The 15,110-nt window shown below is 43.5% G+C and overlaps 1 protein-coding gene across 7 annotated transcripts in view; it reads right to left on the bottom strand.

Moving 5' to 3' along the window:
• Positions 1 to 15,110, bottom strand: part of Arnt2 (aryl hydrocarbon receptor nuclear translocator 2) — a 157,474-nt gene that overhangs the window by 47,459 nt on the left and 94,905 nt on the right. For all 7 annotated transcript variants that reach the window (XM_029479466.2, XM_085841584.1, XM_029479467.2 and 4 more), the window contains 2 exons: positions 10,399 to 10,464; positions 10,015 to 10,100 (listed from right to left, as the gene is read on the bottom strand). In XM_029479466.2, the coding sequence (XP_029335326.1) occupies positions 10,015 to 10,100; positions 10,399 to 10,464 (152 nt within the window). The remainder of the gene's footprint in view (positions 1 to 10,014; positions 10,101 to 10,398; positions 10,465 to 15,110) is intronic.

Below are 15,110 nucleotides of genomic sequence, written 5' to 3'. Positions count from 1 at the left end.
ATCTGGACCCCCGAGATCTTTCAAACAGTGGACCACCAAACAGACAGTATACACCAGCTGATATGACGCCCCAACACACAAACAGTAGAGGACTTTCAGGTCTGTGTCCATTCAGAGATGATGCACCCAACCCTCAATAGACTGGAGGCCCCAGGGAGTTTAGAGGTCTGGTGGGGTAGGGGGTGGGGGCAACTATGTGGAGATGGGGTGGGGTGGGAGGAGGTGTGGGATGTGGAGCAGTCGGAGGGTGATGGTGAGGGGTGGGGAATGGAATATGGTGTGTAAAAAATGAATTACAAATAAAATTAAATTAAAAAATAAAATTATCAACAGCAATGTAGAAAAATAATAATAAAAATAAGGGAGAGAAAAATCTAAAGTCAATTCTAGATGATGTTATATTTACAGGAAGACAGCAACTTCATCAGTGAGGACTGAGTGCAGATGAAAAAGCGCACTTGTCACCTTGAAAACAGAAAAGGGAGTGGTGGCCGTGAATAGAAGATTCGGTCAAGAAGTTCTAGGACTTCATATGAAGAACAAAAATCTAGAGGGGGCCAAAGAAGAACCAGGAGATGGCTGTGGCACCTGACACACAGGGGTGACTCTGATGCCTGAAGGACACATCTTTACAGGGACAGCTGAAGACCCCATACAGGCTGAAACAGCCTAGTCATTAAAATGAGCGAAAACATCCCCACTAGCATACTGAGCAAACATTTGATTTCTAGGCATTCGGGAAACAGCCTACTCGTGTTAAAACAGAAAAGGGGAAGATTCTGAAAGGAAAGCCAAGGCAGGCTCAGCCATCTCCACATCAGAAGTTAGAAACTAACTGCTAAAGATGCTGGAGAAGTGTCTTCCTGGAAACCTGTGACCTCAAGAATTCTCTTTGCAACTGTATAGGGCAATGAGAAAATCCTCAAACTGGAGGTATCCAGGAGTGTGGGGCCTGCCAACCCTTCTAGATGTTAATTATTGGGAGACTCATCTTGGTATGGTGAAATGGACCAAATAATGTCAGGGTCATGGTGTAGAGAAAGATAGGGTGAACAACACAAGCAACATGGTCTGCTTAGTACCTGGCCAACCTCACAACTCACACAAGTGGCAGAAAGGGAGATGACAGAGGATAGATGCGGGTTTTAAAAGGTGATTATAGACTTGAGAGATAAATAGATGGTAAATGTGATAGCGGATAGATTTATAGATTGGTGACAGACAAATAATAGGTCATAATGTATTTTAATTTTTTCTTCTGAGAATTTCATACACGTATACAATGTATTTTGATTATATTCCCTCCCATCTCCTCTTGGACTCCCTCTGACATCCCCTTCTCAACTTCATGTCTTCTTGAGGGAGCGCCATCTTGGTTCCGGGACTCCGCCGAACTTAGGAACTTAGTCTGCACAGGTGAGAGTGTGCACCACAGAAGCAGACAGCTTTTGGGACAGGCGGGAGCCACAGAGCCGCTGAGGCAGCACCCTTTTCGGGCCGCAGACATCCGGCCACCCTCCCAGCTGGGGAGGACAGGAGTCTGCCCGGCACGGGAGCCCTCTGCCTCAGGAGCAGGGAGTGCCATCTTGGTTCCGGGACTCCACCGAACTTAGGAACTTAGTCTGCACAGGTGAGAATGTGCACCACAGAAGCTGACAGCTTCTGTGACCTGCCAAAGCAACACAGCACCTGGGAAAGGTCCTGTTTTGGGCCTTCTTCTTCGGCCAGGAGGAGGTCCAAACACCAGATATCTGTGCACCTTCCCTGTAAGAGGAGAGCTTGCCAGCAGAGAGTGCTCTAACCACTGAAACTCAGAGGAGAGAGCCTGTCTCCCAGATCTGCTGATAGACGTTAATCAGAATCACCAGAAGAACAATCTCTAAACAGAGACAACTATAACAACTAACTCCAGAGATTACCAGATGGTGAAAGGTAAATGTAAGAATCTTACTAACAGAAACCAAGACCACTCACCATCCTCAGAACCCAGCACTCCCACTTCGCCCAGTCCAGGGCACCCCAACACACCCGAAAAGCTAGACCTGGATTTAAAAGCATATCTCATGATGATGGTAGAGGACATCAAGAAGGACTTTAATAACTCACTTAAAGAATTACAGGAGAACATTGCTAAAGAGTTACAAGTCCTTAAAGAAAAACAGGATAACACAATCAAACAGGTAGAAGTCCTTAAAGAAAAACAGGAAAAGACAACTTCATGTCTTCTTATATTAAATAAAATAAAGGTTTTTTGTTGTTGTGGGTTTTTGTTTTTTGTTTTTTTGTTTTTTTGAGACAGGACCTCATTGTGTAGCTTTGGCTGGCCTGGAAACTTACAGAGATCCACCAGCCTCTGCCTCCTTAATACTGGAATTAAAGGCACACACCACTATGTCCTGCCTCTCTCTTTTTAAAAATAATAATAAAAAAATAATCTACTGAGTCTAATAAGTGTTGCCATCATGCACATGTGTGTGGAACTACATAGATAGCAGTTTTGATAGATGGTAGAAGATGGATGATAGATTTGACACGCAGATGATAGGTCTGAGAGACATACTTGATACACGACAGATGATATATAGATAACAGTATGTAAATAGATGGCATAATATAACAATGACCAAATAGCTGACATGCAAATCTCAGTCAAAAGCCCAAAGTGATCTTTCCACCTATGTAAGGAGTAAGAGAAGCCGTTAAGTTTAATGATGATGTGTAAGCACATAGATTCTGCAATCAGACTTCCTGGTTGTGAGCTGCAGCTTTCCCCCCTGCCTCATATAGACCTTGCTAACTGCCACACTGCCATCTGGAACAGGCATTATCCTGGCTACCTATGTTCACATGAGCATAGCCACTGTCCTCCTTTAGCTTCATTTTCTCCCAAGGTGACACAAAAGCTCCAGTCTTCACTGGTCCCTCGGCCTTTCAGCAAATTCCATCTAGTTAATAGACTACTCTCTAAAACCTTTATAGAAAATGCAGAGAAGGATCCAAGCTCTCTGGATTAGCATTCCAGACCTGTGGTGGTTTGAATAAAAACGTCCCCCACAGGTCCATAGGGATTGTCAATATTAGGAGCCTTCTTGGAATAGGTATGTCACTGGGGGTGGGTCTCAGATGCTCAAGCCAGTGTAGTGTGACTGTCTCTTCTTGCTTCCTATAGTTCAAGATGTAGACCTCTCAGCTTCTCCTTCAGCACAGTCTCTGCCAGCACACCACTATGCTTCCTGCCATAATGGACTAAACCTCTGAACAATCCGAATTAAATGTTTTCATTAATAAGAGCTTCAATGGTCATGGTGTCTGTTCATTGCCAAAAAATCCTAACTAAGATAGCCCCAAGATCTGATGCTATCCCTGTGCTTCACCCACCCTCCCACCCGCAGCTAGTATCTCCTTACTGCATGGAGAAGGCTGAGTACAGCGAATGTACCAAGATGTCCAAGTGTATGGTCCAACCTTAAGCTTTTTACTAGCCAGATGTGCTGGGACAACTGCTTCACAATGCTGTCTTTAGGTATCTAGAAACTAGAAAATAACTGTGTCTGCATATCATTAGGGTTTTTGTGAAGACTAAATAAATAAATAAGGTCAAGGGCTTTCCACTGAGTGTAGCTCTCCAAGTGTTCCCAATGACAGGTGCTACTGTTCAAACCTCTGCTACCTATGTTTTTTCCTTGCTTGCAATGCGTTTTTATCTAGCAAAGTCTTTCCCGTTACCCTATGTTTCATCCCAGTTCTACTCTCTATCTCTGCTCGCCAGACTGGCATGTAGGCTAGACAAGCTTGCCTTGACACAACCCAACATTTGAATTTGTGCCTTGGTTATGACTTGAGGCTTTGCGGCTGACTTGGAAGTTTGTCCCTTCTACAGCTCTGTAAGCAGGCACCATGTCAGCCTCACCTCAGGATCCCCAGGACCTCACAAAGCTTGTCTGTAGTGGAGCTCAGAAACCATCTATAGAAGGAATGGGAAGAGGCTTTTCATCCTGCCTGAGAATGAGAAACCAGAGGATGGTGATAGTTATTCCCCATCTCAAAAGCTAATGTGGTGGCTTTTGATTCTGGAGAGATCCTGAGCATGCCACATATGGGCAGTGTAGGGTGGCTAGGAAGCAGAGGGGTGCAGTCATGGTTTATGACTTAGTGGCCTCAATACCAGCAAGCGATTTTTGGAGACTTTCACACGGTAGAAAAACAAACCACACTCAAGAAGCAAACTGCCAGAAACCCAGAACTGTTGGAGATGAGCTCATGGCAGAGCCAAGCTGTCGGCTGAAGTCTGAGCACTGGCCTGACCCCAGAGGCTTCTGGCCAGAACTGCAAAATAACCTCAAGCCTGTGGCATGCTGTGGCCATGGCTTACTGAAAGTTAGCAACAAAGTGAGAAAAGAGACACCCACCTCACCAGTGAAGAAAGTTCCAAATGCTTTCACGATCTAGATTGTTCCAGGGATAAGCCATATGTCCTGAATTCAAACTCTATACCCTGGGTCAGGCCTTGGCTCTCTTGTGCCAACATTCTGCCAGGTAACCAGGCATTCTACATGGTGTATTAGGTGGTAAGCCACACCTCCACTTTAGAAATGACATTTGCTCAAAGATGCCTCTATGAAAGGCAAGGTGCTTGGTAGTGACGCTGGGTGGAAATAAGTCACACTTCTAGAAATGTAGTGTTCCTCAGCTTCTGAATACACCTCCAATGTATAAAATGTACCCTGTCATGAGTAGTTACTGACTAATTAAACAACTGTGTGATGAGACAGGGAACTAACTTAATGCCTGTTAGTCCCACTCCAAATACTAAACTAATATAGTGTAAGATGTTGTCAAGCTAGTTAGGAAGGCTACTATGTTACAGAAAGGGCTTCAAGAATACACCAGAATCTAGTGTGAGGTTTCTATACCATAAACAGGTGGGAAGAAAAAGATTCAGCCTAAGTGCACTGTCAAGGAGTCTGTCCATAAAGCTCTGGTTTGCATTGCAAAATCCACCTTGGCTGCTAATCTTTTCTTTTTCCTTCCTTCTTTCCTTCTTTCCTTCTTTCCTTCTTTCCTTCTTTCCTTCTTTCCTTCTTTCCTTCTTTCCTTCTTTCCTTCTTTCCTTCTTTCCTTCTTTCCTTCCTTCCTTCCTTCCTTCCTTCCTTCCTTCCTTCCTTCCTTCCTTCCTCCCTTCCTCCCTTCCTTCCTTCCTTCCTTCCTTCCCTCCCTCCCTCCCTCCCTCCCTCCCTCCTTCCCTTCTCTTCTCTTCTCTTCTCTTCTCTTCTCTTCTCTCTTCTCTCTCTCTCTCTCTCTCTCTCTCTCTCTCTTTGAGGTTGGCTTTTCATTTTTCACATTTTAGTTAGCTGCCACAAATCTTCATTTCCATAACTTAGTCATTGTTTATAATTGCAGAGCATGTGAGCAAGCAGGGCCAGCACTATAAATTTATAAGGCGTCTGATAGTCCTTACAGTGAGATGTTTGCTACCCCAGTACCCCAACTCTATGACCTTAGGAAGGGGTAAGAGAGTCATAACTTCAGTTTACCACTCATCCAAGCCACACAACTGTCTCTGCCACTAGCCATCTCAAAAGAGTTCCACAAAACTGACTTTCTTAAACTTAGAAACTCTAGCAAGAACTGGCTTCACACAGGCACCCTTCTAGACTCACCATTTTTCATTTCAAGAGCATTTCTTTTTCCACCACCCTCCCACTCATCCATCCCATCTATCCATGCACCCACTCGTCCAGCCTTCAAAAATACAATGTTTGCTAAGTCTGAATGATAGATGGGTGTGAGAAGATGAGCCCAGCATCCACCCTTGGATCTTGTAGGCTATGAACAGTGATCCAGAATTAGAATTATATGTGCTAAGAATGCAGTTATTAATAAAGGAAACAGTCCCTGCAGCCACAGAACAAAGCAGCAAGGCAACTAAGTCCCCTGCATGCATGCATGAGTAATGATATAGGACGATGGACTTCTCTAGAACCTGTGTCTTCACAGAAACACCCTGTACAAGAGCAGACTCAAAAAGCAGACGATGATGTACTTTCAAGCTCTCTGTAAACCATATAATCTGATCATTTCGAATACCATCTTTGAAGGTTCAGATTGATGTCTCAAAACATCATTTTCTTTTATTATTAAAATCAGGTAAAACATGGGGAAAATGTGGACATGAACAGAAAAGAAAATGTTCCAACAATCCATAGTCAGAAATAAATGGTTAATATACCAGTTTTAACACACATGTATGCTTTATTCATTTATAATTTTAAAAATGAGATGTATAGGTCTTGTGGTCATTTAAAAACAGTTGTTTACACTTTATTTTGTTCTCAAATTCTTGAATAGCACAAAAGCCCATTAATGTCTGTCCAATGTGCTGGTATATGGAGTTTCCACATTTATTTTATCTAGTTCTCTACCAGTGGCATTCAGATTCATTTGGATCTTTCACAGTCATTAAATGTGATTAAGAACACAATATACAGATATCTCTAGTTAATTTGTCAGAATAAATTTCCACCAATCTGAGTGCTGGATCATAAGCCACATACTGTCAGATGTTTGATACACACTGCTCAGTCTACTCAAGCTTTGCATTAGTTTACATTCCTAACAGCAGTGCAAAAAGCATATTGCCTTTACTTTTCATTTGCCTTTTTGCTCTTTGGTCCATTATAATGTAAGAGAGAGTGGTATCGATTTTTTTCAACGTGCGGTTCTGGTTAACTGTGAAAACTGTCTTTTTCCGTAGCTTAATGTGTCTGTTGTATCTTTAATGCCCTCGCATGCCCCTGACTCACTTCTCTTTTTTGTAACTTTCCTCTTTTGCTCCAACTTGTGCCTTCTGGAACTACCCTGAGACTAATTCCTCCTTCATATGACACCCCCTCAAATACTTGCAGACAGAAATCATGTCTCATTTTCTCTAAGTGAAACACCCTGGCTTCTCCAACCATTCCTTATGTGGCAGTTTCATAGGCCAGTATTTAAGGCAAAGAATAAGTCCTACTGCCTCAAATAAGTTAACACCAACAGTCTTGAGACACATGCAGCTCCAGAGGAACTCACCCTCTGGGTGCAGCCACTGCCTGCCTTTTGGGCCACGGCATCTTTTCTCCCTGCCCGCAGGGGCCGGGTGAGTTTTATCACACTCATGTCATTACTCATGTGAGATCATGGGTCTGGAGCCCCAATAAAGGGGCAGAAGGGCATAATATTGAGTCTGGAAGCAGAAGAGGAATTTACACCCTGTATAGTAAGAATAATTGAGTAACTTAAGTGAAGAAAGATTCAGTAGGAATCAAGGCATCCTCTTGGCATGGATCTCCAGATGGCTTTGGAGTACTGATGTAGTGTGGGTATGGGCATATTTCAGGGCAAATTTTCCTAACCTCAGCTGGCATAGGGACTCATCTGTCTCCAAAGATAACACTTTCCTATGATCACCTCTACAGTGAGATATTTATCTGAGCAGTTCAAGAAAGATGGGCCTGGAGTTTGTAGCCCTGCGGTTGTTGCTCAACAATGGCCATACATAGACCATTACACACACTGGATAATGGAGACACTGCTGCCAGTCCTTCTCCAAATTTTTTGTTCTTATTTTCATCTCATTGAACAATCTCCTACTACAAAGCTACTTTCTCAAGCACTGTCTGATGTTCCCATGCCTTGCCACTTACAAAATCCCCATGCTATCACTGAACTGCTTCTGACTGGTTCGGCAGCACTGTTAGAACTATGTGTGGATCTCCTAAGTTGAGGGCTGGATGCCTTCAGAATCTCTGTCCTTTGGTAAACAGCATACTGGTAGTTTGTAAATTATACTTCCTATGGTTTAAAGATTTATCTTAGAGGGTTAGAGAGGATGATTTAGTGATTAAGAATGTCGGATGAACATTCAGAGAACCTGCAGTGGATTCCCAACATGGTAGTTCACACCTTCTGTAACTCTACTCCCAGGGGATCTGACCTATGCAGGCACAACATGTACACTGCGTGTGTACATTAACACACACACACACACACACATACACACACACACAAAGAAGGAAGGAAAGAAAAAAGAAAAGTGTTGCCAAAAGTTCATGCATTAGAAACCCGAGACCCCAACTTCACATGTTGATGGCATTTGTAGACGGAACTTTTTGAAGGAAATGAGGGTTAAATCAGATCCCACGGGGACCTAATGATGATGTTAGTGACTTCCTAAGAGAGAGAAGCTATGTGTGTTGGCACACTCCTTTAATCCAGGCATGTGGGAGGCAGAAGCAAGTGGATTTTAAGATCAGCCTGGTCTACGTTGTGAGTTCCAGGCCAGTGGGAATGTATAGTGAGACCCTGTCTCGATAAATAAATAAATAAATAAATAAATAAATAAATAAATAAATAAATAAGAGACATCTAAACTCACAGGTGCCAGCTGGGTGTCACTTCTCTCCCCAGAAGACACCCTCTGCCACAATATGACACACACCAAGAAGACCCTTGTCAAATGCAGCCCCTTAGCCCTGAAGTCACCATCCTTATAACTAAGAAAAACATTTATTTTCATTGTAAATAACCTAGTCTGTAATATTTTGTGATAGTAATCCAACAAAGACCAAGATCATATTTTAAGTAGGAAAAAAATACCTTTAAGGACATTTATATACATTGTACTGACAGGCTGTGCTCATGCATATCTCTATCTATCTATCTATCTATCTATCTATCTATCTATCTATCTATCTATCTATCTATCTATCTACCTGTGTGCATACATGCACAAAAAGTCAATGTGGGGTGTTTAGATTGCTGAGTTTTGACTTGCAGGTGTTCAGACTCTGGATATTCCACAGCACTGTTATGATTGTTGTAATTATGTCGGACATAGTAAACACAACAGTCATTACTGTTATGATAATGCAAAGCATTTCAGAATTGCAGTAAGGTGCTAATGGTATTTGTGGACATAGAGGCTTCATTCTTTGAAAACCTAGACAGTATCGAGAAATTGTTTTACTTCCAGACCTCTTACAGTACAGATGAAAGTCAACATGCCAGGTCAGAGGTGGGCAATGAGCAGCAGAGCATCACTCTAGCTATGAAGCAGGCAGTGTCAGCCAGTGAAGGAAAGATCATTGTAGACTCCTAGTCAGGGAGGGGTCTTGTATAGCCCCCTCCAAGGCAAAAATGCAATCCATTCCGAACGTAATCCACAGCTCACTGCCCAGCAGAGGCAAAGCTACAATATGAAACTCAAGCCACTTTATCTTACAGTTTCTATTTTCGCTTGCCTGCCAATGGGCAGCATACTGTAAATTATTTTTATTTCTTCCAAGCACTAGTCTGGCTATTGCTCTATATTCTTTAACTGCATTATGGCCATAGGATTTGTGCTCTTTGGTTTGTGGAATTACTATGCCACATAGCTAAATTTTGGTGCTTTACTATTCCCTGTATGGTTACATGACATTTATATTCATCTATCCATCACTTAATGTATATTTGGGTTGCTTTAACTCTTTGTCCATTATGCATAAACATTTATATTCACATTTCTTTGTAGATCTAGGTCTTCAGTTCTTTTGGATTGATATTCAGGAGTCAAACTGTGAAGTCATACAGTATCTGCATGCTTAACATTTTGCAAGTGTTTTTCCAAGCAGCTATGCTATTTCACATTCCCACCAGCAAGATGGTTCAGTTCTCTTTTTCCTTGCCAATGCTTCTTATCTGTTATCTCAATGTGATTTTGATACGCATATCTGTGGCGACACGGCTGTAACTATCATTTCAAATCTCCACATTATTATTTCTGAGGTTGATGATGCAAAGGCTCCACTCACCCTTGAAGAATCAAGGTTTTTTTGGAAACCTATTTCAGATAGCGGCAGTTTTCTCTGGTATCAAAAATGACATTCTAACCACAAAGAAAAACGACAATACTTTCCCACACTTTCTCCAATTATACCATCAGAGGTGAAGGCATCTGCCTTCTTGGAAATACATCAGCAGCGCTCTGCTTACCTGCTGGTGGCCAAGCCTTGATGTAACCTGTGCAGTGGACCACAGCATACTGGGCTTCTCCTTCTTTCACAGGGCCAAGGCCATTCCTGAAAGAGAACTTACATGAAGCTGTCTTCACTATATGGAAACATGGCAAGATGCTGATGACCCTTTTGGTATCTAAGCTACTTGTTCCCTTGTTTCCATAGTGGTTGATTTCCCATCATCCTGACTCCTTTCTATCAATGGGGCTTCAAAGTCACCCAACTCCCAGTTCTCACCCTGGGTACTGTCACCCTGACATATACTCTGTTGGTCCTATTCAAGCTGAACTATTCCCCACTGTGGGGCTAATAAGCCATCTACTAGCATAGTCCCAAGTACATCATAGAGAGAAATGCCCACCTGAACCTTTTCCTCATGGTGGTTATTCTGTTCAAAGGCAGGTGGTCCAAGGGAGCGTTTCCACACCTAAGAGTCAACATATGTATTAGAACCAGCGAATGCAGTAAATATCTGAAATATGAGATGCTGCTGAAACAGACAAGGGGAATGCAGCTCTCACCAAAGCAAGTGGTCAAACCACTATTAGTGTACATTCTTTGTGTGTGTGTTCAAGTGTGTGAACGTGCACATATGTGTGTGTGGGTGCAGGTGCATGTGTATGCTTATAAATGTGGAGGCCAGAGGATGACCTCGGGTATCATTTCATCTTTTCTTTTGGGATAATGTATCTCACTGGTCTGCAGCTTACCAAGTGAGGCTGGCTGGTGGCTGAGCCCCAGGGACCCTCCTGGTTTTGCATCTCTGGTGCTAGAACTACTAAAGTGTGCCACCACACCCAGTCTTTTCCACATGGAATCTGGGGACCAAACTCAGGTCTTGGCTTAGAAGGCCAGCATTTGACGGACTGAGCCATATTGACAATGGAATTGAGGAGTTCTTTAATTGGTAAACATTCTTTCTGATGTTCTCTTTCTTATAAATAAAGATGGTGAGGTATGGAGGGGATATGATTTTACTTTCTCCCCCATGGTCACTGGACTTCTTGCATCTATCTGTGACTGTCTTGAGCACAATGAGTATTAGTCATACAGCCAGTCAGACTACCCTTATGTGAGCACTCGCTGCTCTGAACACTTCATAGACACCTTGTAAAAACTACTGTTGATGGTGTACTCCTAGTCAGTTATTTGAAATAGTTCTTACTGGATTTTTTAACTGTTAAAAGCCTTAGTGAACTCTAGATGACCTTACTACAATTTCTACCTAAGCCAGGAGGGGAATGCTTCTTCTGATTGCCAAGCAAGGGATAAGTCTGTGACAGGGGCAAAGACTAGCCCGCGTTTGCTTGAAAGGTTTGCTATAATTGATACAAATACACTTCTTGGCTATATAAGTAGACTCTCTAGCCCACTTTGTTAGCTGGTTGTGAGACAGTCTTCTATGCTGCCTCTCTTGCTATATATCACATTAAGCCCAGTTAAAGGCTTTTCTGGAGTTGTATTTTCTTAATTACTTTTTTTTTATTATGGCCTGCGCTAATAACACACAGAAAACGGCAGAGATCGGAGAGCATCGGTGAAGGCCGAGGCAGCAGAGCAGCAGTGCCAGCAACAGCTAAGCCAACTGGCAGGCTGAGCTGCATAGGTGACAGGGTCACCAGCTGCTTGATAGCAGCAGGCTAGAGGCCTGCAGAGTCAGAGATGAGAAACTGTAGGTCCGGTTGTAGGAAGAATTACATACTTGTCAAACCTTTAGGGTCAAGAATTTTAGCACCTCAGGCCTGGGAGCTGTTATCAAAGGTGGAAGAATGTGATACCTAGATGGCCTGGAAACTGAAATGCCAGCTGCAGTCAAGAGCTGAGGATTCTCAATCTCTTACATTGGCATGGCCCACGAGCTTTAACACTTGCAGGGCTAAGGATCCTTTATACTCAAGGTCTTCACAAGAGTCCTTACACTAAAGGATGCCCCCTATTGCTGCTCCTGCCTGCCACACATACTGCTGTCAAAAGAAAAGTGCTACAAAAATTACCTAGGACCAGCACTTATGGAATTTCTTTCCTACCCTTACTTTCTACTCCCCTACATCTTGCTATCATGTAGATAGTTCTCAATTGTCCTAAGTTTACTCAGGGAAGTCCCATGGCTATTATCCTTCCAAAGGGCAGAAGTGGGCTTGCCTCATCTTGACTTGTAGTTGCCATTAGAAGGAGAGTTTGGCCAGTTTTTTGCATGCATGAGAATCATTTCACAGCCCATCTTAGTACCAGAGGCTTACAGAAAGACCAAAGAAGCCTAGCCATCCTTGGTCTCACAGATCATTTTGGTGGAACCGGTGGCTTTGTGGAGAGGAGGAGGGTGATGACGGCTGCAGTGTCTCTTCAGGCCTGAGCAGAGACACTAATTTAAAGCAGATGTTGTTTGAACAGTAGCATCTTCCCAGGCTTGAGCATCATACTGTGGATACCCTCCCCCATCACTGGAACCAGGAACAAACTACACAGCTGGCTCTAGGAACAAACTACATAGCTGGAAGGCCACTGATTGCAAAAGAGAGTGGAGCAAAGGGACCATAGGCATAAAATAAGGTCTATCTGGGGGCCACTCTCTGGGGACCAGAGGATGAAACACTCTCCACAATGGTAGAACCTCTCTGATTACTTCTCATGGACTCTCTCAGAATCCCAGGTTCTGGACACCACTTGGCATGCCCATTTGCTAAGTGCATTTCCATTTCCCAACTACATGACAAGTGCCAGCCTGGATGTCTTCATTTACAACATGCACACACACACAAAAGCCAATTATGCTTTGAGACCTTGGGAGGCTGCCAACATTGGAGTGGTTTTCACAGCAGGATCGATCTGTGACTTTGTCACTCAGGGATGCCAACAGGGCCCTCTGTCCCTTTCTGGCAGTCCATGCCCAGTATCCTGAGGAAACAGTGTTGCTTTGTTGATGGTGTCATGTTCCAAGCGGAACAACGTGCTATACAGCTCTCAAGCCAGCCCTGGTAGCATGGGGCTCATTTGCCATTGAGCAACTATGAGGACATTCTCTGGAGGTACCTGGGCTTGGAGAGATGGGGATTATGGGTGATGACAGTGGCACTTTAAAGCTGCTAATTGAAGTGGTGTGCTGTGCATGATGTCTCCAAGCAATTAACTCATGGGATTGGCTGGGAGGGAGTAATTAAGAATTGATATCACTTGGGCTTATATCACTAACTCGCTGCCAAGCTAGGATGGGAGGACCCTTCTGTGACTGATCAGCAGACAATGTGCTCTTTCTGGCTGGATGCTGTGCCCAGGAGTCCTATGTCTGTCCAGCTCATTGCAACACAGCAGGCAGCCAGTGAGACTCCATCCTAACTCAGAGACCACTTATGCATTGCCATTCCAGTGCCATCTTGTCACCTGAGGCAGCTGAAGGAGTTTCACTGGGGCTTTCAGGTAGAGCTCCAGCAGTCAGTCTGGAGAGGAGCAGAAGCAGGGGGAACTAACAGCTCTCTCACTAGACCGTAAAGTGATGTTTTGTAAACTAGGGTTTTGAAGACCCACTTAGGATAACGAATATAGGTCACTCTTTGCTACATATCATTGTAGAGTTCCCCTCTCTTTGTCTCTGTCTCTTTGGGTGTGTCTATGTGTCTGTCTGTGTATACACATGTATGCAGGCACATCTGTTCAGATATACACACATGTCTGTGTGAAGGCAAGTAGACAATCTTAGCTATTCTTCCTCAAGTGCCATTCACTTGTTTTTAGAGACATAGTCTCTCACCTAGGATTTGCCCAGTAGACAGCCAGCCCCAGAAATCTGCCTGTGTCCACCTTCCTATCACAGGGATTACACATACACATACTACCTTGCTAGACCCTTTTTTTTTTTTGTAACACAGCTATCTCTCCTGCCATGATGAATAGAATTTGTTATAACGTGCTATTCTAAAAAAGAATTTTGAATCAATTTTAAAGCATTTTCTCTTTAGAACTTTATTGTATCCACAAGATGTGCAATGCTAAGTCACTTCACGTAGCAGACAACTCAGTAAGAGTGACAGTAGCCAGTGGCTCTGCTGTGCCTGTCTGGGATGGGCAGCTCAGTGGGACCATACAGCTTTAAGGGAAGGAGGAAAGGCTGATGGTACAGGCAATGCTGCTGAACCAAGATAGATGCAGAAACCCACACCGGTTAGGAGAGATGTTTGAAGACAGCCCAGGGAAGAACACATGCCAGGGCAGGCTGGGCAGAGGGGACTGAGTCTACCTTGCTCGCCCACCTGCAGCTCCAGCTTCTCCCACTTCTCCCTCTAAGGAGCATTCTTGAAGCCTCAGATCTTACCTCTGGGACTCAGCAGTGACATTTCAAATTCTTCCTTAGCCCTCTCTGGTTTTCTCCCACCTGCCTGGATGCTCACTTCAGTTTTCTGCTATTGGTGAAGTAGGGCCCCATGTGCTGTCCTCTGATGTCCTGTCACTTAAAATGATTGTCCTATCAGCCCAGTTGCCACCCTAATATCCATCCTTGAGTCCATCTTCAGCCCTAGCTTCTCCTCTGGGTTTCAGAGTTACACAGCCAAATGGCTCCTTATCTTTCCATTTAGTTATCTGTTTGGCACCTTAGTCTAGAAAGAATGACCATTCCCCTTCACTCTAAAGACACTCCCAGCTATCTTTCCTACCCTAGCAATGAGATGATACCTACTTCTCCAAGGGAACAGGACATAGTGAAGTCCTATATCTAACCTCTCTCATTATTTTATACCCTGCATGTGACTGGCTGCATGCCATATTATATATATGCAAGTAGATTATATATCTCAATTCCTACCATCACCTCAATGGTACAAAAAACTGCAATGACCTTTGTTTTTCTTTGAAAAGAACCAGAACAATCTCTTACCCTCCCTCCTTGTCTCTCTGCCTCTTTCTCTTTTAGATTTGCTGGCGGTGAGGAGTCCTGGACCCAATCTTTCAAGAATTCAAGTAATAACTATATACAAAACATTCTGTTGAAAGTTGGGGTGAGGTACAAAGAGTTAGAGGCTAGCCTGGGCTATATAAGTTGTCATTTCGAAAAGAAAAAAAGAAAAAGAAAAGGAAGTTAAA

This window comes from Mus caroli, unplaced genomic scaffold, assembly GCF_978045245.1.
Source record: "Mus caroli unplaced genomic scaffold, Mus_caroli_1 scaffold_8, whole genome shotgun sequence".
Taxonomy (NCBI): Eukaryota; Metazoa; Chordata; class Mammalia; order Rodentia; family Muridae; genus Mus; species Mus caroli.
This window is presented reverse-complemented; position numbering and strand designations above follow the sequence as displayed.